Source organism: Hemitrygon akajei, chromosome 1 (genome assembly GCF_048418815.1).
Source record: "Hemitrygon akajei chromosome 1, sHemAka1.3, whole genome shotgun sequence".
Taxonomy (NCBI): domain Eukaryota; kingdom Metazoa; phylum Chordata; class Chondrichthyes; order Myliobatiformes; family Dasyatidae; genus Hemitrygon; species Hemitrygon akajei.
In genome coordinates, this window is record NC_133124.1 from 83,629,365 (window position 1) to 83,648,134 (window position 18,770).

Below are 18,770 nucleotides of genomic sequence, written 5' to 3' on the forward strand. Positions count from 1 at the left end.
TTTGCTTTTGAATCAAATTATACATACAAGATATAAATTCTTTAATTTTTCCTTTCTGAATTAATATTTCTACTTCACTAGGTTTTGGCATCAACATTGTTTGTCCCAACTTTTCTCGTAAATAGGCTTTTAATTGAAAATAACAGAAAAGAGTATTATTTGATATTTTATATTTATTTTTTAATTGACCAAACGACATCAATATACCTCCTTCAAAACAATCACCTATATGTTTAATCTCCTTTTGGAACCAATTATGTAAAAGTTTATTATCCATTGTAAAAGGAATAAGCCTATTTTGAATTAAAGTTCTTTATGCTAATAAGGATTTCTTTATCTCATCATCCATATTTACCTTATTCCATAAATCAATCAAGTGTCTTAATATAGGAGATTCTTTTTTTTCCTGTATCCATTTGGATTCCCATTTATATATAAAATCCTCTGGTATATTTTCTCCTATCTTATCTAATTCTATTTTAATCCATGTCAATTTTTCTTCATCAAAAAAAGACGCAATAAATCTAAGTTCTGATAGTATGAGAAATACAATAAATGTTCGACTTAGATTAATACAATATAATTTTTTACATCAATTATATATAACACCACAGAAAATAAATAGATTTAATTTAAGTATGTCTGACCAATGTTTTCGATGTAGTCAAGAAATTGGTACTTTTTTATATTCTACTTGGTCCTGTTTTAAAATTCAACCATTTTGGATAAATTTAAGACTTTTATTGGAACAAATTATTGGAGTATAACTCCCACATAGTTCATTATTATTTTTATTAGGAGACATTGAAGGGACAATACCGAAACTTAAATTGAACAAGTATCAGAAAAAATTTAAAAATTGCATTGGCAGTAGCCAAAAAAGTTATCGCAGTTAGTTGGAAATCTGATTTATATTTAACTATGGATCATTGGAATAAGGAAATACATAGTTGTATTCCATTTGAAAAAATTATGTATAATCTAAGAAATGAATATGATATATTGTTGAAAATTTGGCTCCCATACTTACAAAAGATAGGATTAAATACACAGGTCCTTTGAAGATAAAATCATAGTAATTGGGGAAAGTAAAAATAAATATCAAAATTATTTTGAACTCCATGGAGCATGTGGGGGTCCTCCGATATCCAGGCAATCTTTTTCTTCTTTCTTTTTTTTCTTTCTTTTCTTTAGATAAGGGTTAAGGGGAGGTGGGAGGGTCAACATTATTTTTCTTACTATTTTATTATCACATTTATTCATTGTAATTTCTAAAATTTAATAAATAAATAATAAGAAAAAGAATAATAGGCATGACATTGCCTATTTCATAGAATTATTTGCGACATTTAATGAAATCAATCTTCATTTGTAAGGGAATGTGGATCTTATCAAAGTCATATCAGTCATCTCCACATTTCTGTCCAAGTTAACCCTACTGAAGTTCGACATTGTCCGATGCAACGTTTTCTAATCTCTGAGCCTCTTTGAGTAGGAAGAGAAAGAAAATGCCACATGATCATCATGTATACTGTGCCCAACTGGGTGAGCTGCATAAACACATGACAGATATTTGAGGATCTTCTCTTGACCCAACCTCTAGATTGGGTAATAAATCCATTTGTGAATACTTGTAATGAATTAACAAAATAGATGTAGGGCTGATCTCTGCAAAATTACTGAGCTGAAGCCGAGGTTCAAAAAATCATATCAAGACTTTTGGTTGCAGAAAGAAATCTCTGAGTGTTATCCTACACTGGAAAAAGGTCAAGATGTTCTTTATAGCCTTTCCAACATCATATTTAGTGTTGCGTGGTTTCAGTGCAGTTGTCCAACTTCTTTCAAAACAACAAAACGGCTGCCGATTAAATGAGGATCTGAGATTGATTCAGCCTGCACCGAGCCCATCCATCTCATTGAATGTGAAACAGCAATGAAGTGTTTGGAGTACTAATGTATGCTCTAAAATTGTAGATGTAAATTGTTTTTACTGTAATTAAATAAAGAAATAATTTTTTTTGTAGCTTAAATAGATTTGAATAGTTTTTGCAATTATTTGTCACTGTTGGTCCACTGTGCATTGTAAATCAAAATTCTTTATAGTTTTTAAGTAATGGCTAGACGGGGTGGGGTGCAGTGGATATGATCTAGGAAGCAAGGGGGCAGTAGCCCAAAAAAGTTTGTGATCCACAGCAGTAACACCAGTTCAAGGGTTTGTGCATTTATTTAAATGGTCCACAGTTGCTGTGGATAGTAATCAAATGAAAAAGTAGGGCAAATGTCAGTAAACTTAGTGTAAATGCAACTTTGGGTGACTTAATGATTAGTTACAAAATAGACTAACTATAACTAAAGGATTGGATGGGTGTTTCAAAGAGCAGATAAAGGCTTAGTATGTTGAATGGCTGCTTTTGCCTTGTGACTATTATTCTATGTATTCTAATTTTATACATCAACTAATTTTGGAAAGCTGTTTACTCTTGGCTTTTATGGGAGTAGGCAGTTTAAAGGGTTCGATATGGACTAGATGCCTTGAAGGACCTATTTCTGTGCTGTACTTTTCTATGACTATTTTGTCTGCTTTGTGAAAACATGTTTTACTAGTGACAAAAACTATGTTTTGAATACTTAGTATTTTCATTAAATAATGCAACAAGGAAATATGATAAATCATCATTATTTTGATTTCCAATTTAAACAGGAAAAGTTGAAGTGAGAATATTTTTTAACTGACATAGGGTGTCATACCTAGTTTGCATTCAGCCTCCTCCCCGCACCTCTTATTGAGTGCATATCCCACACTTCTAAATTTGTTATTGTTCATAGATATTTGACAATCCTGACACCACATTTTTGTGTTTGATACATTCTGAATCCAGTTTCATTAGTATTAAGACTAGCTTTGAATGCACTTGTGATGAAATGTTTACTCAAATTCTTTCAGGCACTGAATCTAAAGTTCCAGTTGGAATTTTAAATCTAAAACTTGAAATATATCCACATCTGATACAACCACTCAGCCAGGAAGTAGTTGACACTCAGGTACTGTATCTGTTGTAATCTACCTTGGTATAATTTCCTGATTTTGAAATGAATTGGGTGAGAATAGTGTCACTTGCTGAAGTGTTATGTACACTGCTCCTAAACAGATCTCTTTAGGCCCTACCCTGATTATGTTCCAATCACTACAAGTAAAAACTTAGAAAAGACTGATGTTATGCCGCTGCTTATTTCATTGTTCTGGAAAAATACCGGTAGAAATTGAGGGAGGATATCAGCTTCATAGAAAACAATCTTCTCTGGTTTTCATTCCAACCAAACTTCTAATTTTTTAGAATTCTTTTTTACAAATTCTGTTCCTGATTCTGGTTAATTATGTTCTATATTGTTCCATCTCACCTGCTAAAAAGTTCACACAATTATTCTCATGAATTACTCAGAACAAAGCAAAGCAGCATCATCCTCTAAACAAGATGGCAATAGCAATTCTATTGCCCATTTTCTTGGTAATACTCTTTATGGGGTTTCTGTTCTTATGCATTTTGTTCTATTGGCAGTGAAGTAGGATGAAAGATCAGAGCTAAATGGTCAGGTGAAGTTATAAAAGGATATGAATTCCTTTTGCATTGCTAATAGTAAATGTTAAACTGCAGCTGAGAACAGTATTAGCAGTGTGTAGGGTTGCACTACAAAAACAATAATCTCAGCAGTTCCCTAGGAGCTGTCAACAAGGTATCACCTGACATCAGTCAAAGTTGGTGTCTCAGCAGAATTCATCTAATCATCAACAAAATATGATGCACACTCTGGTCTGACCAAAGTTTTGATATTTGAATATTTATTTTCTATCTATGTGAGATGATGAAAACTGACTAACAACCTAGAACCTTTGCCAAAATTTCTTGATGCATTAAAATTTTAATTTTGCACCTTTCACTTTGCTGATTTTGGTTTATTATTATAGTCACATGTACTAAGATGCAATTAAAAGCTTGTTTTGCGTACTTTTCATACAGATCAAATCATTACACAGTGCATTGAGGTTAGAATAAGGTAAAACAATAGCAATGCAGAATAAAGTGCAGAAACAGAATTTAGATTTTAAATAAGTACAATGATTATAATAGATGTAATGAGTGGATCTGCTGCAAATTGCCACACTCTTGATTTTCCACCAAATGGAAGTTCCCAGTAAATGAAGCTAGTTGTAAATTACAAGCTGATTCACTTTTTCAAGAATTAAAATAAATGAACAGAAGGCAGTTTTTCTGTGAGTTACTCCTTGTACAAGGAAAATTAACTTATTTTTGGGAAAAATTGTATCAGTTTGATATTTAGAATCGGCTCTCTTCACGGGAAAGCAAAAGCAATGTAGCTACTGCAACTCTTCCCAAAACCATGATCCCCAACACCAGTTAAAAGAAAGGCAGCTTGAGAATATCATTTCCATCTTGTTTACCTTCCAGGTCAAATGTCACTCCAGCCAAAACATTTATTGCTGTTGCCTCGTGATCTCTAGGTAAAAATCCTAGAATTCTGTCCTTCTAACATGTTGTATAAACCTTAACCATATTCAATACAACCCTTTGCTACCTTCTAAACAACAAAAAATTGTTGCGGAAGTAACAAACACAAGATGCTGGAGGAACTCAGTAAGCCAGACAGCATCTATGGAAAAGAGTAACTAATCAACATGTCAGGCCAGGATGCTGCAACCCCATTTTTCTATTTTTTCCTTGTAACTTTTGATGCCCATACTAATCAATAACCTATCAGCCACCACTTTAAATAAGCCTAATGACTAGGCCTTCACAGCCATCTGCGGCAATGAATTTCACAAATTTACCACCCTTTGGCTAACAAAATACCTTGCCATCCCTAAGGTTCTGAGACAGTATCCTCTGGTCCTAGAAAAACATCCTACAGGGATGACATTTGTGGGAGCAGTCCTTTCACCTCTTGGGATCCAAACAGTCCTTCCACGTGAAGCAGAGCTTCACTTAAACTTATAACAATCCAGTGTGCTTCATGCAGTGTTCATCATGTGGTTTCCTTTACATTGGATTCCTTCCCACAAACCTCTTACCTTGCCTGCCAGCTCATTTATTCTGCCTTAACACATGCAGCCTAATAATTTATCAAGGAAGTTGAACTTTCTCATGCCAGAGTTGTTAAGATTTTGTTCAAGAGTAAGAAAATTATCACAATAAGAAACAATTAATCATGTGATCAGATTTCAGAACTGCCATATGATACACAGCAATGGTAACATCCATTGCTTATCAACATGTTATAGAGAATCACTGTGTCATAGTATCTGTGCTCTGTAAGAATCTATGGCCAAGCTTTGTTTCACATTTTTAACTGTTAAAATTTGCAGCTAACATTAGAACGTCAAAAGTCTGCAGAAAAGGAACGTTTGTATCTCATATATGCCAAACAGTGGTGGAGAGAGTATCTTCAGATCAGGCCTTCGCATAACACCAGACTTGTGAAAATCTTTGCACAGGTGAGTGTTTAAGCGTAGTTACTAAAATGTTAAATTTTAAATTCATATTTCAGATAATAAGGTAATTATGCAAGTACTGTCGGCCCTCCTTATCCGCGAATTCCACATGTGTGAATTCAACCAACCGTGAATCGCAAAAACCCGGAAGTGCTCTTCCAGCACTTGTTGTTTGAGCATGTACAGACTTCTTTCTTGTCATTATTCCCTAAACAATACAGTATAACAACTATTTTACATAGCATTTACATTGTATTAGGTATTATAAGTAATCTAGAGATGATTTAAAGTATATGGGAGAATGTGCGTGGGTTATCGTGGATCGGGATTGAAAAAAATCGGAAGTTCTCAGGTACATCCAGTATTATTTAGCGTCAGTTAGTCAAACATTTGTCTTAGTATATAGTATATATTTTACCTTTCTATGCATATAAAACACTTAAGAACGTATATTTCAGCGCTGGGCTCGGGAACTTCTTCCCGAGTTCGATCCAGTGACAGACCACTATCGACTGCGCTCTCCACTGTGCCGGGTTGATGTGAGAATCAAAACCCTAAAACCCAATAATTAAACAACTACGTTGCTTAGTAATAATTGTGGCTTTCATCGGGTAGAGCCTTTCTCACTTTATCCTTTAAAATTGTTCTGATCGTTGACCGACTGTAGCCTAACGCTTTTCCAATGACCGATGGCGTTTCACCTCTTTCCGACTGTACGTGCAACCTTGCCATTTTTAATGGTTGGTCATAGAATAATGCATCTGTGTTTAAGAACTTCAGATTCTATGTTCTTTGTTCAGATCATAGAATGTATTATTTTTCACCTGAATTAACTTGGTGCCCTTGAAGAAATTGACTATTTTCACCTTTCTTCTTCCTCAGGACGAAAATGGTATAAATCGTCCAGTGTGCTCTTATATAAAACCTTTGCGGGCTGGCAGGCTTCTGGACACACCAAGACAAGCTGCTAGGTTTGTCAATGTTCTTGGCTATGAGAGAGCCACCACGGTTGGAGGTGGATCCAAACAAGAACAATGGTGCACTCTCCTGAGTTTTCTCTGTAAAGGCAAGGTACATATCTTCCATTTAGTTTTATTTTCAGGTCTATCTTTGTTAAAAGCTAAATTAGATATTTTAAAGCAAAGTTAGAATTTGATATCATAGTATTTCCATATATTTTCTTATGACAGAGAGAAGGCAGTTTTGGTCAATTGAGTCTGCTAGTTCACTGGATCTCAATTCCCCAATAATTTTCCCCATGATACATTCCAATCAACTCCCTCAAGTTGTATCACTCACTTGAAAAAGTTAAAAATTGAAGATGTTTGCAGAGAAGGGGGAAGAGAACAAGGACAATGTCTTTAGGTGACCATTTGATACTGAGTTATCATTTTCTCCTCCAACCACCCCCCCCCCACACACCCTCAATCCTGCTTGAAATGCATACATTGTCAATTGTACTCCTATTGAAGAACTTTGTGAGCTAGTAGTTTCCTGACACACCAGGACAATCTGTCATTCAGTACCTTTCAATCTCCACCCTTTCAAAGAAATCCCCTTCATTTTCTCCACCCCTCTCCATTGTTTCTTGGTGCCTGTAACCCATCACTCATTAGTGTAACCAACCTCTCAAATAGCTCTCCTCCCATGAGGTATCTTATGACTATTCATCATTTTTAATTTGGTGCAGTCATCAGCTTTGACTCTTCCACCCCTCCCCTCAACCTGCCCTTCAAAATTCTAGAAATTTGAGTTCTGGACTTCATTAATGTAAATTGTGAGAATCAGAAGCCTGAGTACTAATCCTAATGATACACTACTCCTCTCATTTCCTTGGGTCTCGCTACCCCTTACTCTCTATTCCAGGTAGCAATAATGTTTCTCCCATTTACTCTGGTTATTCTTTTACTAATTCTGTTGTCACTTATTCACTTTCCACTATCATTTCATTGTGTCACTTAAACACTCCTGTCTTCCACCTATTTATTCTCAGCCCCCATTTTCTTTATCCTAAAACAAGATTATCTTCCTCTGGTTCCCAGAAGGATCATAAACCAGAAACATCAGTTGTTTCTCTTTCCACAGATGCTGCCTGCTTAGCTGAAGAGCTTCCAATATTCCATTGATTTTTATATTTCAGATGTCCAGCATTCATAATATTTTACCTTTAAGTTATTTGTGTAAAGTAGTAGTCACCAACCTTTTTAAGTCCAAGATCCCCTACCTCAGCCTTAGTGAAAGGCAAGATCGACCTACTAAATCAGTTAGTCACACGCATGCGCACTGGGCAGAAGTAAAACCCCGCAATCTGGAAGTAGAAATAATGTGTGTACACCAGGGGTCACCACCCTTTTTTTGCACCGTGGACCGGTTTAATATTGACATTATTCTTGTGGACCGGCCGATTGGGGTGTTAAACATGACTGGAACACAGCAATACTCGAAGGGGGTTCCTTATGTCCAGTCTATTCCGCAATTTAGTTTACGTGACTATCAGCACTTGCTTCTGTCCCCGTTGCTCACGTTTTTTCTGCTCAAAAAACTCCATGGGTTTGTCTTTAAGTGCAGGGTGCTTGGACTCAAGGTACTGAAGCAGTTTTAAGTGCTTCATTGCCTCATTAGACAGCCTCTGGGCCCGAACTCCAGCTTTTTGCCCGCCCGTTGCCAGACGCCTTGGCCAGGTGCGGCTGGTCGTGGGTGGGGTGAGAGGACAAAGTAAGGGCTGGAGGTCCCTGTGCTGGGGCCGCGGTGGTTGCAGTCCGGAGAGAGTGATCAACCGAGCGAGGAATGCAACAGGATGCGCACCCACCCCCCTTGTAGGTTCTATCGGCCAACAAAAGTTTGTTTCAATAGATTGCAGCAATGTAGCTGCACTGGTACTTACGAAGTCCTGAGCCTGAATTAGGTCGTCTGCGAATATTTTAGCATCAGGTTCCCCACAAACATTCGGTGTGCTAAACAGGTTTAGAGGGGTGCCCATCTGTCTGCACTCCAGGCCAGTAGTAAAGGCACTTCTCGCTGGCCACGTGAGGCGGCCCGTTACCCGAGGCCAACCAGTGATCCCCGGTGCAAGGGTATCACTGTGTTTAGGCGACTGATGACCTCGTGTGTATTCAAGTTCAACAGTGGGCGTGACAGGGAATGAGGAAAGGTGCAGCTGACTCATATCGTTTCCTTGCGGCCGGTGGTTGGGGACCACTGAAGTACACTGTGTAGTGCGTGGCGGGGGAGCTACACACATGCGCACTGCGCAGAAAGAACGAAACTAAAACCCCGCAACCCGGAAACAATCTCTCAACAATATTTTGTATTTATTTTTCTTTTGTTTTTTCGGGATCTACTGGGAAAGTCTCAAAGGTCTACCAGTCGATCGCAATGAACGAGTTGGCGACCACTAGTGTAAAGTATTTAAAGTCCATTACTTGGCCTTTGCATCTCATTCCCATTCTCAGCAATTTCAATTCCTGAATTGCTTAATCATGTTTTGTTCCTACAATATTGGGTGAAAGGAATTTGTCTAAAAAATTAAATATGTGATACTGAATTGTAATCTAATGTAATCTAATTGTAATCTAATTTTACAGATTCATCAGTGACAGAAAGTTTTTAGTGAATTTTAAGGAAGGTAGAAGCACTTGTAGTTTAGAGGTGACATGGTGCCACTGCAGTAAGCACTGTGTCTTCAATCCAAACATTAGTTTCAATCCTGATTTGGTGCTGCCTAGGTGAAGTTTGCATTCCATCATTGGCTGATCCCAGATCCCATTCAACCCAATAAATCTACCTTCTCATCATATCCTTTGATACCCTGACCAATCAGGAAACTATCAACTGCAGCCTTAAATATACCAATGGACTTGGCCTCCACTGCAATCTGTGGCAGAGCGTACCACAGACTCACTAGTCTTTAGCTAAAAAGAAATCCTCCTTCCTTCTGTTCTGAAATGTGACCTCTCAATTTTGATGCTGTGCCCTCTAGTTCTGGAAGCCCCTACAATAGGAAACATCCTCTCCACATCCACCTTATCTACTCCTTTCAACCTTTGGTAGATTTCAATTTTTCTAAATTCCAGTGAGTACAGACTCAAAGCTGCCAAATGCTTCCAATATGTTAATCTCTTAATTCTTGGAATGATCCTCGTGAAACTCCTCTGGACTCTCTCCAATGACAACACATACTTTCTGAGATATTGGGTCGAAAACTATTGACGGTACTCCATTATTACCTTGTTAAGCAGCCTCATATCTGGCATTGTATCAAATACTTTCTGAAAATCCAGGTAAATGACATCCAAAGCCACTCCTTTGTCCACCTTGCTTGTTACTTCCTTGAAGAATTCTAACAGATTTGTTAGGCAAGATTTCCCTTTATGAAACCATGCTGACTTTGACTTATTTTATCATGAGTCTCCAAGTACCCCGAAACCTCAACCTTAATAATAGATTCCAACACTTTCCCAACCACTGAGGTTTGGCCAACTGACCTATCATTTCCTCGCTTTTGCTTTCCTCTTTCTTAAAGAGTGGAGTGACATTTGCAATTTTCCAGTCATGCCAGAATCAAATGATTCTTGAAAGATCATGACCAATGCATCATTATCTCTTCAGCAACTTATCTCAGGTCTCTGGGATGTAGTCCATCTGGTCCAGGTGACTTATCCACTTTCAGATCTTTGCGTTTACCTAGCACTTCTTCCTTTGTAATAGCAAAGACACTCAGTCCTGCTCCCTAACACTCGCAGACCTCTGGCACACTGCTAGTGTCTTCCACAGTGAAGACTGATGCCAAGTACCCATTAAGTTCATCTGCCATTTCTTTGAACCGCCATTACTAACTCACCAGCATTATTTTCCAGTGGTCCAATATCAACTCTCACCTCCCTTTTACTCTTTTTATAACTGAAAAATCCTTTAGTATCCTGCTTTATATTATTGGCTAGTTTGCCCTCGTATTTCACCTTTTCCCTTGTGGCTTTTTTAGTTGCCTTTTGTTGGATTTTAAGAGCTTCCCGATCATCCAACTTGCCACTCACTTCTGCTACCTTATATGCCCTTTCCTTAGCTTTTATACAGTCCTTAACTTCCGTTGTCAGCCACAGTTGTTTATCCCCACCATTTGAGAATTACTTCTTCTCTGGGCCATATCTATCCTGTGCCTTGTGAACTATTCCAAGAAACTTCAGCCACCTCTGCTCTGCTGAAATCCCCGCCAGTATCCTCCTCCAATCCACCTGGCAAATTCCTCTCTCAAGCCTTTATAATTCCCTTTATTCCATTGCGATACTGATATATGTGCTTTTCCTTCTCAAATTGCAGTATGAGTTCAGTCATATTGTGATCACTGCCTCGTAAGGGTCCCTTTATGTTAAGCTCCCTAATAAGACCTGGGCTATCATACAACACCCAATCAAAGATGGTCTTTCCTCTAGTAGGCTGAAGTACATCTCGTATGCATTCAACGAATTCCCTCTTGTGATCCAACACCAATCTAATTTTCACAATTCCCTTGCATGTTGAAATTCCCCATTATAATTGTGACATTATCCTTATTACATGACTTTCCCAGCATGACTGTCCATTTTGTACAGGTGACACCTGCCCCAGAAGAGATCCCAATTATCCAGAAATCTGAATCCCGGCCCCCACTCCAATACTTCAGCAATCTATTTATCCGCTACCTCATTCTATTTCTATCCTCATTGTCGCATGGCAAAAGCATCAAAGAGGAGTTGATGGGCACATGAAGGAGCGTATATTGCTGACCAACAGGGAATTGAGAGTGGGAATGGGATTGATGGAAGTGCATTTGAGGGCCAACATTGTCCTGATGGGATGGATAGCCCCATTCTGTGTTAAAGTAAGTAAATAAGTTTATTGTGTTCTTGAGATGGATGTAAACATTTTATACATCCAATCAGTTACTTTTTGAGAAAGTCCTTGTTAAGTTAGCAAATTATTTTCTATTATTCCGTTAGTTGACCAGCAATTGGATGAAAGATAGGAAAGCATAGATTCAGGCATGAGAAGGACAAAAGCTTTAGTGTTTCTTATTATTGTTTAATTGGGATGTTTTGGGGTGAATGTTTTTATCCATTGGGGAAAATCTGTCTATCTACTTTTGGTTACTTTTAGGGAGACTGTGAGGACCATGCCACCTTACTGTGCAGTTTGCTGCTGGGCTTCGGATTGGATGCCTACGTGTGTGTAGGAACAAAAGCAAGAAGGGTGCCCCACACTTGGGTGATGACGTATGGAACAAGTGGGAATGTTGTTTTCTGGGAGAGCTTAACAGGATGCAGGTGAAAACAAAGTTTTCATTCATTATTTAAGTGTATAATGTTACCAGTACACTATTCTACCCCAGTAATCTATACCTTGAGTCTCGGGTATAGTTCTAAGAGCAAGTGCATATGTAGGATTTCTCTGTCAGTCTTGCACAGAGATCTTCCACCTTGGAACAATGCTCTATTTAACCGGGTTATGGTTGAGGTTTTGAGAAAATTGTCAGCTTGGTACCAGGTTACTGATTTTGTAGACCATAAGAAATAGAAGCAAGAGTTGGACATTCAACCCCTCATGCCTGATCCTGCATTCAATAATATCATGGCTGGTCTTTGATGCTACTTTCCTGCACTAAACCAAACCGTTTCGTTTACCTAATATCAAAAAAAATTGGTAATTGGCTTTCTTAAATATGCTAAGTGGCTGAGCTTTCATAGCCCCTTTGGTAGAGAAGCCTAAATAACTACTATTGAATGAAGAAAATTTATCTTTAATCTCTTATTTCTGACACCCAGCCAAAGGAAGCATCCATACCTCTACTATGTCATGACTCATTTGTACGTTATACAATTTTGTACATTTAAACATTACCACTTATTTGCCTAAACTTATCAGTGTAGGGCCAGTCCTCAGAAATGAATCAGTCTGCTGAGCTTGTGTTGCACTTCTTCCATCTTAAATATTTAATTCCTTTGGTAGGTTGATCAGACATGTTGACATCACATGAGGACTGAAGCGCACAAGATCCCATATAATGGGAAAAAGAATTATGTTCTTAAATCCTTTGGCTATAAAGGCCAACATACTGTTTGCTTCCTGGAACTGTATGTTAGTTATGTGGTACTGTATATCAGTGTCCAAGTACACCAAGGGGCCTATGAACACCAAACTCTAAGCGTTGAAAGTCTACTCCACCTTTTTTTTACTACCGGGAAGGGGGTAGTGACCTGACCTTTTTCCAGTTATACTCCAGTTGCCATGGCCATGCACATTCATTTTGTTCACGTCTTCCTGAAATCTTTCTGCATCCTTTTGACTGTCTACATGACTGCCTAGTTTTGCATCATCAACAAGCTTTTGCATACAGTGTTTGACCCTACGGCCCACTATTTGTTCCAGCCTCCAAATTATTCATTTTGGGTTCTCTGCTAATTCTCATTATACACTTGTTAATAGCCTCTAATTTTGCTTAATAATCTGTGGTGTGGCGATTTACAAAACTGCCTGAAAGTGCAAATACACAACATTAACTGATTTACCCTATTGCATTCTATCAATTATAACCTCAGAAAATTCCAGTGGATGTTCCAAACATAATTTGCCTTAGGAAATCATGCTTTTGTTTTCCTGCTTTTGTTTTCTTTTGGCACGTTTTCTAATGCCATCTCTAACTTCTGCTGATGGCCATGGACAGACTAGTTTTCCTGTTTGATTTTGCATCTTAAAGGGGAGTACATGACATAAACCTATGTGTTAATTCTTTAAATGATTGTCCATAGATGCTGCAGTTAAATGTTTTAATGTTTTTTCATTAAACTCATGCTTCATGCCATTGTCATCTAAGACCTTGCCTTCAGATTTAACAAAAACATTTTTAATTACTATGTAAGATTCTTTCATATGATAACTAAAGACCCCAAATCATAATTCTCATTCACAAAAGAATTAAAATTGTCTATTCCCTTGTTTCCATTACATAGCAAAAAAAATCCATCTCTTGTACACTTTATGAATTTGTCCTCACATTATTACTGTTAATTTGGTTTGAGTTTAGACTGATATCCGTTGCATTTAGTGCATTGTTCCTGTTGACTGCATCTTTAATCTCTTGGTTTATTCTCTGTCTTAAATTACTACCACTTTTTGGGGGTCTCTATATACAAAACTCCCATCAGTGGTTCCTTCTACATCTTGTTTCTTAGCTCTACCCAAACTGATTCTACTATTTCTTTAAGGAAACTGATTCTTCCTCCTGCTTTTATCCCATTCTTTAATATCAGGGGCACCCTACCTCCTTTTCTATTTTCCTCCACCAGTGCACAAAACATAGGGAAGGTCCTTAGTTTTTGCTCTGGTTCAAGTTCTTTAAGTAATCATATAAATCACCAACAGGATAGCAAGGTATTGGAGTCCAAAATAACCCCTGAATCATAAGATCATGAACACTCACCCTTCCAATTTCCATATAACAGTGTCATTAGACTGAAAATTGGAAGAAATACTCGTGTAACAAATTAGTATGCCATTTATCCAGTAGGATTAATTAAGGTACTTGAAAACTTTTTTTCTTTTGAAGCTCATGGTTGGACTGTTACACATTAAATACAGAAATGCCTTTCTTCATCCTTTTTACAGTCAACACTGCCACCCAGCTTTGCATTATCAATAAGTTTGTACATCCCGTATTTGAGAAATAGCAGTCCATAGAGTCGCATGTAGTATGTACAAGCCTACATATTACAGCTATTATTATCTATTTTCTATTATTATAATCTATTTTCTATTATATTTTGCCAAGTAACGAACCAACCCCCTCTAATTTGCTGGTATTATCTATTTCTTTCAGCTGTCTGTTCCACTGGCTAACCACTCTGTGAAATAATTAAACCTTAAACTGGCTTGTTTACTATTTATAGTCTGAGCTTGTGTCTACAGGTTTTGTAGAATTTGTGCTTAATTCAAATATTTCCTGGATGTGACAAGTACAGGTCAGGTCTGATCTGATCAATCAGTGAGTTCATGAGCTTGACTGCACCTGAAATCATGCTTTCTTTATTGCTGTTGCAGGTTGCAGTGCAGGCTTCAGCATTGATTTCCCATGTTCCCTTTTCCTTTTGTGCTTTCTCTCTTTGTTCATAAGACCAAAACGTATAGGAACAGAATTAGACCATTTGGCCCATCGTGTCTGCTCTGCGATTCTATCATGGTTGATTTATTATCTCCGTCAACCTCCTTCTCCTGCCCTCTCCCTGTAACCTTTCACACCCTGACTAATCAAGAACTCACCCATCTCCATTTCAAGTATACCCAATTATTCGGCTTCCACAACTGTCTGTGACAGTGAATTCCACAGAGTTACTACCCTCTAGCTAAAGAAATTCCTCCTTCTCATCATCTCTGTCATAAATGGATGCCCCTCTATTGAGGCTGTTCCCTCTGGTCCTAGACTAACCCACTATAGGAGACACCCTCTCAACATCCATTCTATCTAAGCCTTCAATGTTCAATAGGTTTCAGTGAGATGCCTCCCATACTTATAAACTCCAACAAGTACAGGCCCTGGGCCATCAAATGCCCCTCAAACGTTAACCCTTTCATTCTTGGAATTATTCTTATGAACCTCCTCTGGACCCTCTCCATTGCCGGTGCGTCTTTTCCAAGATAAGGGGCCCAAAACTGCTCATAATACTCCAAGTATAGACCGACCAATCCCTTAAAAAGCCTCAGTATTACATCCTTCTAGTCCTCTCTAAATGAATTTTAACACTGCATTTACTTTCCCTAACTACCATCTCAACCTACAGGTTAATGTTCAGGTAATCCTGCACGAGGACTCCCAAATTCCTTTGCACCTATTTGTTTCTGAATTTTTCTCCCCATTTAGAGAATAGTCTATGCATGACCATACACTTCCCTACGCTATATTCCATCTCCCTCTTCTTTGCCCATTCTCCCAATCTGAGTCCTTCTGCAGACTTCCTGCTTCCTCAACACTACCTACCCCCCCACCTATCTTTGTCTTTGTATCATCTTCAGACTTGGCCACAAAGCTATCAATTATGTTATCTAAATCATTGACATGTAACATGAAAAGAAGTGGCCCCAACATCGACACCTGTGGAACACCGGCAGCCAACCAATAAAGGCCCCCTTTATTCCCACCCTTTGCCTCCTGCCAGTCAACCAATCTTCTATCCATAGTCGAATCTGTCCTGTAATATCATGTACCTCTATCATATTAAGCAGCCTCAAGTGTGGCACTTGTCAAAGGCCTTCTGAAAATCTAAGTAAGCAATATCCACTGACTCCCCTTTGTCTATCCTGCTTGTTATTTCCTCAAAGCATTCCAACAGATTTGTCAGGTAAGATTTCCCCTTAAGGAAATCACGCTGACTTTGGCCTGTCATGTGCCCCAAAACTTCATCACCTTCTCATGTCATCACTTGCTTTGAACAATACTTGCCATTTGTTGATTCATGCCAATCCTAACATCCCATGTCTTTTTTATCTAAGTCTAAAGCACTTGTGTTGCTTGAACTGCTGTAAGATTAAATGTAGTTAATAGATCAAGCACTGATTGTCTAAGGAATTCTATTAATCTTTATTTTAGTTGCAGATAATTCCTATTTAAATTTAGAGAAGTGTTAGATATATTCAGTCATGATTTAATTGACTTTAAAATCAATGTTTGAGCCATTTAATATAAACACCTTTTGGGAACCTCGTGTTGGCGCGTGGCCTAGTGGATAAGGCATCGGACTAGTAATCTGAAGGTCACTGGTCCGAGCCTCAGCTGAGGCAGCTTTGTGTCCTTGGGCAAGGCACTTAACAAAACATTGCTCTGAGACGACACCGGTGCCAAGCTGCTTGGGTCCTAGTGCCCTTCCCTTGGTGGCGTGGAGAGGGGAAGGCTTGTAACTTGGGCAACTGCCGGTCTCCCATACAACCCTGCAACCTGGAAACCTTCAAAGGTGCAAATCCATGGTCTCACAAGACTAACGGATGCCTATATGTTGGGAACCTGTTGTATTCCTGTATATTTAAAGTTGATTTTGGTTTTGTTTTTAATACAGGTATGTTCACCAGCCTGTTAATCCTGATGACCCACCATTAGTAGAGCAACCAAAGAGAGCGTATCCATATTGTTCAATAGGCTGCCTCTTCAATCACCAGAGCTTTTATGCAAACTGTCAGCCATCTGACACAGTTGAACTGTGCCATTTTGACCTAAATGATGAATCAAAGTGGAAACCCATGAGTACAGAGGCCATAAGATCTGTGTGTGCTCCCGGATCATCTATTTCATTGCCACCATTTCCGCCTTTGTGTGCTCCAACGATTGATGCAGCAGTTGCAAGCAATGAGATTGAATTGGCTTTGAGGGGTTTGATTTCAGAACATAGGAAGGTAAGAAAATAAACAAGTGTAATGATATTTTGAGATCTCCAGTAATGTGACTGTATTTCTGCCCTATTTAAATACAAGATGCAATACAAAATATGATTGAATGATGTTCTTTTATAGTTTATTTAAAGAGGATGGAAATTTTTTATTCATATCTCCTGTATTTAATAGACAAATACAATATAAATAATTCAGCATGTAATTTGATACTCTGACATGAGAATCAGCCCTGAAACCAGTTCTGGCCTCACTATTTTCTCGGAATTCCAATGGAAAGTTTCTGTAACTTGGATCACCAATGGGATGAGGTATCTTTGTGGGCTACCATATGAAAAAGACAAACTAGGCTATCCAGCCTAAAGGGCTGTAGTTAGTACAAGAAGGCTAGAGATTTTATGTGATTAAAATCTCTGATAGCACAAACTTTCTGCTATATTTCTCCTACACTTATTGAAAATAAGTAACTGTCAGATGCAGTCCAAATGCATAAGTTTTACCGAGAGTCTAGCTTTCTTGTTTAAGGTATTTTCACTCACATATCTTTTTTTTAAAAACAGTTATAGATTTGTGAGCAGTTTCCCCAATGCATTCGTGTTGATCATTGATAAATCCTGTATACTACTGCAAAGTTGCATTCACAACCTGTGTCATTGATGTTACAAATTTCTTATCCAGTCTAGAATCTAACCTCTAATTACAGAGGACTATTGTAATAAGTAACTCCTTGTACACATTACACAGTATATACAATGCTGAAGCAGGCCAATTTGTCTCTCTCTTGGGTCCTCCCATCCTCCAAATGATCTCATTAAAGTATCCCTGTTGCTTTTGACCTAATTGTTTATCTATGTTTGCTATCCTGATAGTTTAGTTTGAAACAAAGTCAGTAAGGCCGCCTTTTCCAGAATTCAATTTGGGAGGCTCTATCAATATATCTATCCACGTAGATAAGTTTGTTTTTTGACTATACATTACAGGCAACTTTCCTCTGTCAACTCAAGCTAAAATGTCTGCCATTTCCCATTTCCCTTTGTCATCACTTTAGCCTTTTTTGCAACCCATGGGAACAATCCAAGGGAACTGAAAGAGGTTAAGCAAAGATAGTTACCTTTTTTTGGGATACCTTTTAATCAGGGGTGTGTGTGTGTGTGTGTGTGTGTGTGTGTGTGTGTGTGTGTGTGTGTGTGTGTGTGTGTGTGTGTGTGTGTGTGTGTGTGTGTGTGTGTGTGTGTGTGTGTGTGTGTGTGTGTGTGTGTGTGTGTGTGTGTGTGTTCCCCCCCCCCCCCGAACATTTTCTTGTTTTATTGTTTTACAACATTGAATCACAGTGGATTTTATCTGACTTTTTTGACACTGATCAACAGTAAAAGGCTCTTTAGTGTCAAAGTGAGAACGGATTTCTAAAAAGTGATCTAAATTAGTTACAAGTATAAAACACAAAATATTTGATTGCATAACTATTCACCCCCTTCAAGTCAGTATTTAGTTGATGCACCTTTGGCAGCAATTGGAGCCTTGAGTCTGTGTGGATAGGTCTCTGTCAGCTTTGCACATCTAGACACTGCAGTCTTTCCCCATTCTTCTTTACAAAACCACTCAAGCTCTGTCAGATTGCATGGGGATTGTGAATGAACGGCCCTTTTCAAGTCCAGCCAGAAATTCTCAATTGGATTGAGGTCTGGACTCTGACTTGGCCACTCCAGGACTTTGTTGTTTTTAAGCAATTGTTTTGTAGCTTTGACTTTATGCTTGGGGTCATTGTCTTGCTGGAAATCAAATCTTCTCCCAGGTTGCAGTTCTCATGCAGACTGCATCAGGTTTTCCTCCAGGATTTCCCTGTATTTTGCTGCATTCATTT

At 38.3% G+C, this 18,770-nt stretch overlaps 1 protein-coding gene across 2 annotated transcripts in view; it reads left to right on the forward strand.

The window, feature by feature from the left end:
* Window positions 1–18,770, forward strand: part of cep76 (centrosomal protein 76) — a 55,391-nt gene that overhangs the window by 25,381 nt on the left and 11,240 nt on the right. For both annotated transcript variants that reach the window (XM_073046801.1, XM_073046812.1), the window contains 5 exons: window positions 2,945–3,042; window positions 5,381–5,509; window positions 6,389–6,577; window positions 11,639–11,805; window positions 16,582–16,915. In XM_073046801.1, the coding sequence (XP_072902902.1) occupies window positions 2,945–3,042; window positions 5,381–5,509; window positions 6,389–6,577; window positions 11,639–11,805; window positions 16,582–16,915 (917 nt within the window). The remainder of the gene's footprint in view (window positions 1–2,944; window positions 3,043–5,380; window positions 5,510–6,388; window positions 6,578–11,638; window positions 11,806–16,581; window positions 16,916–18,770) is intronic.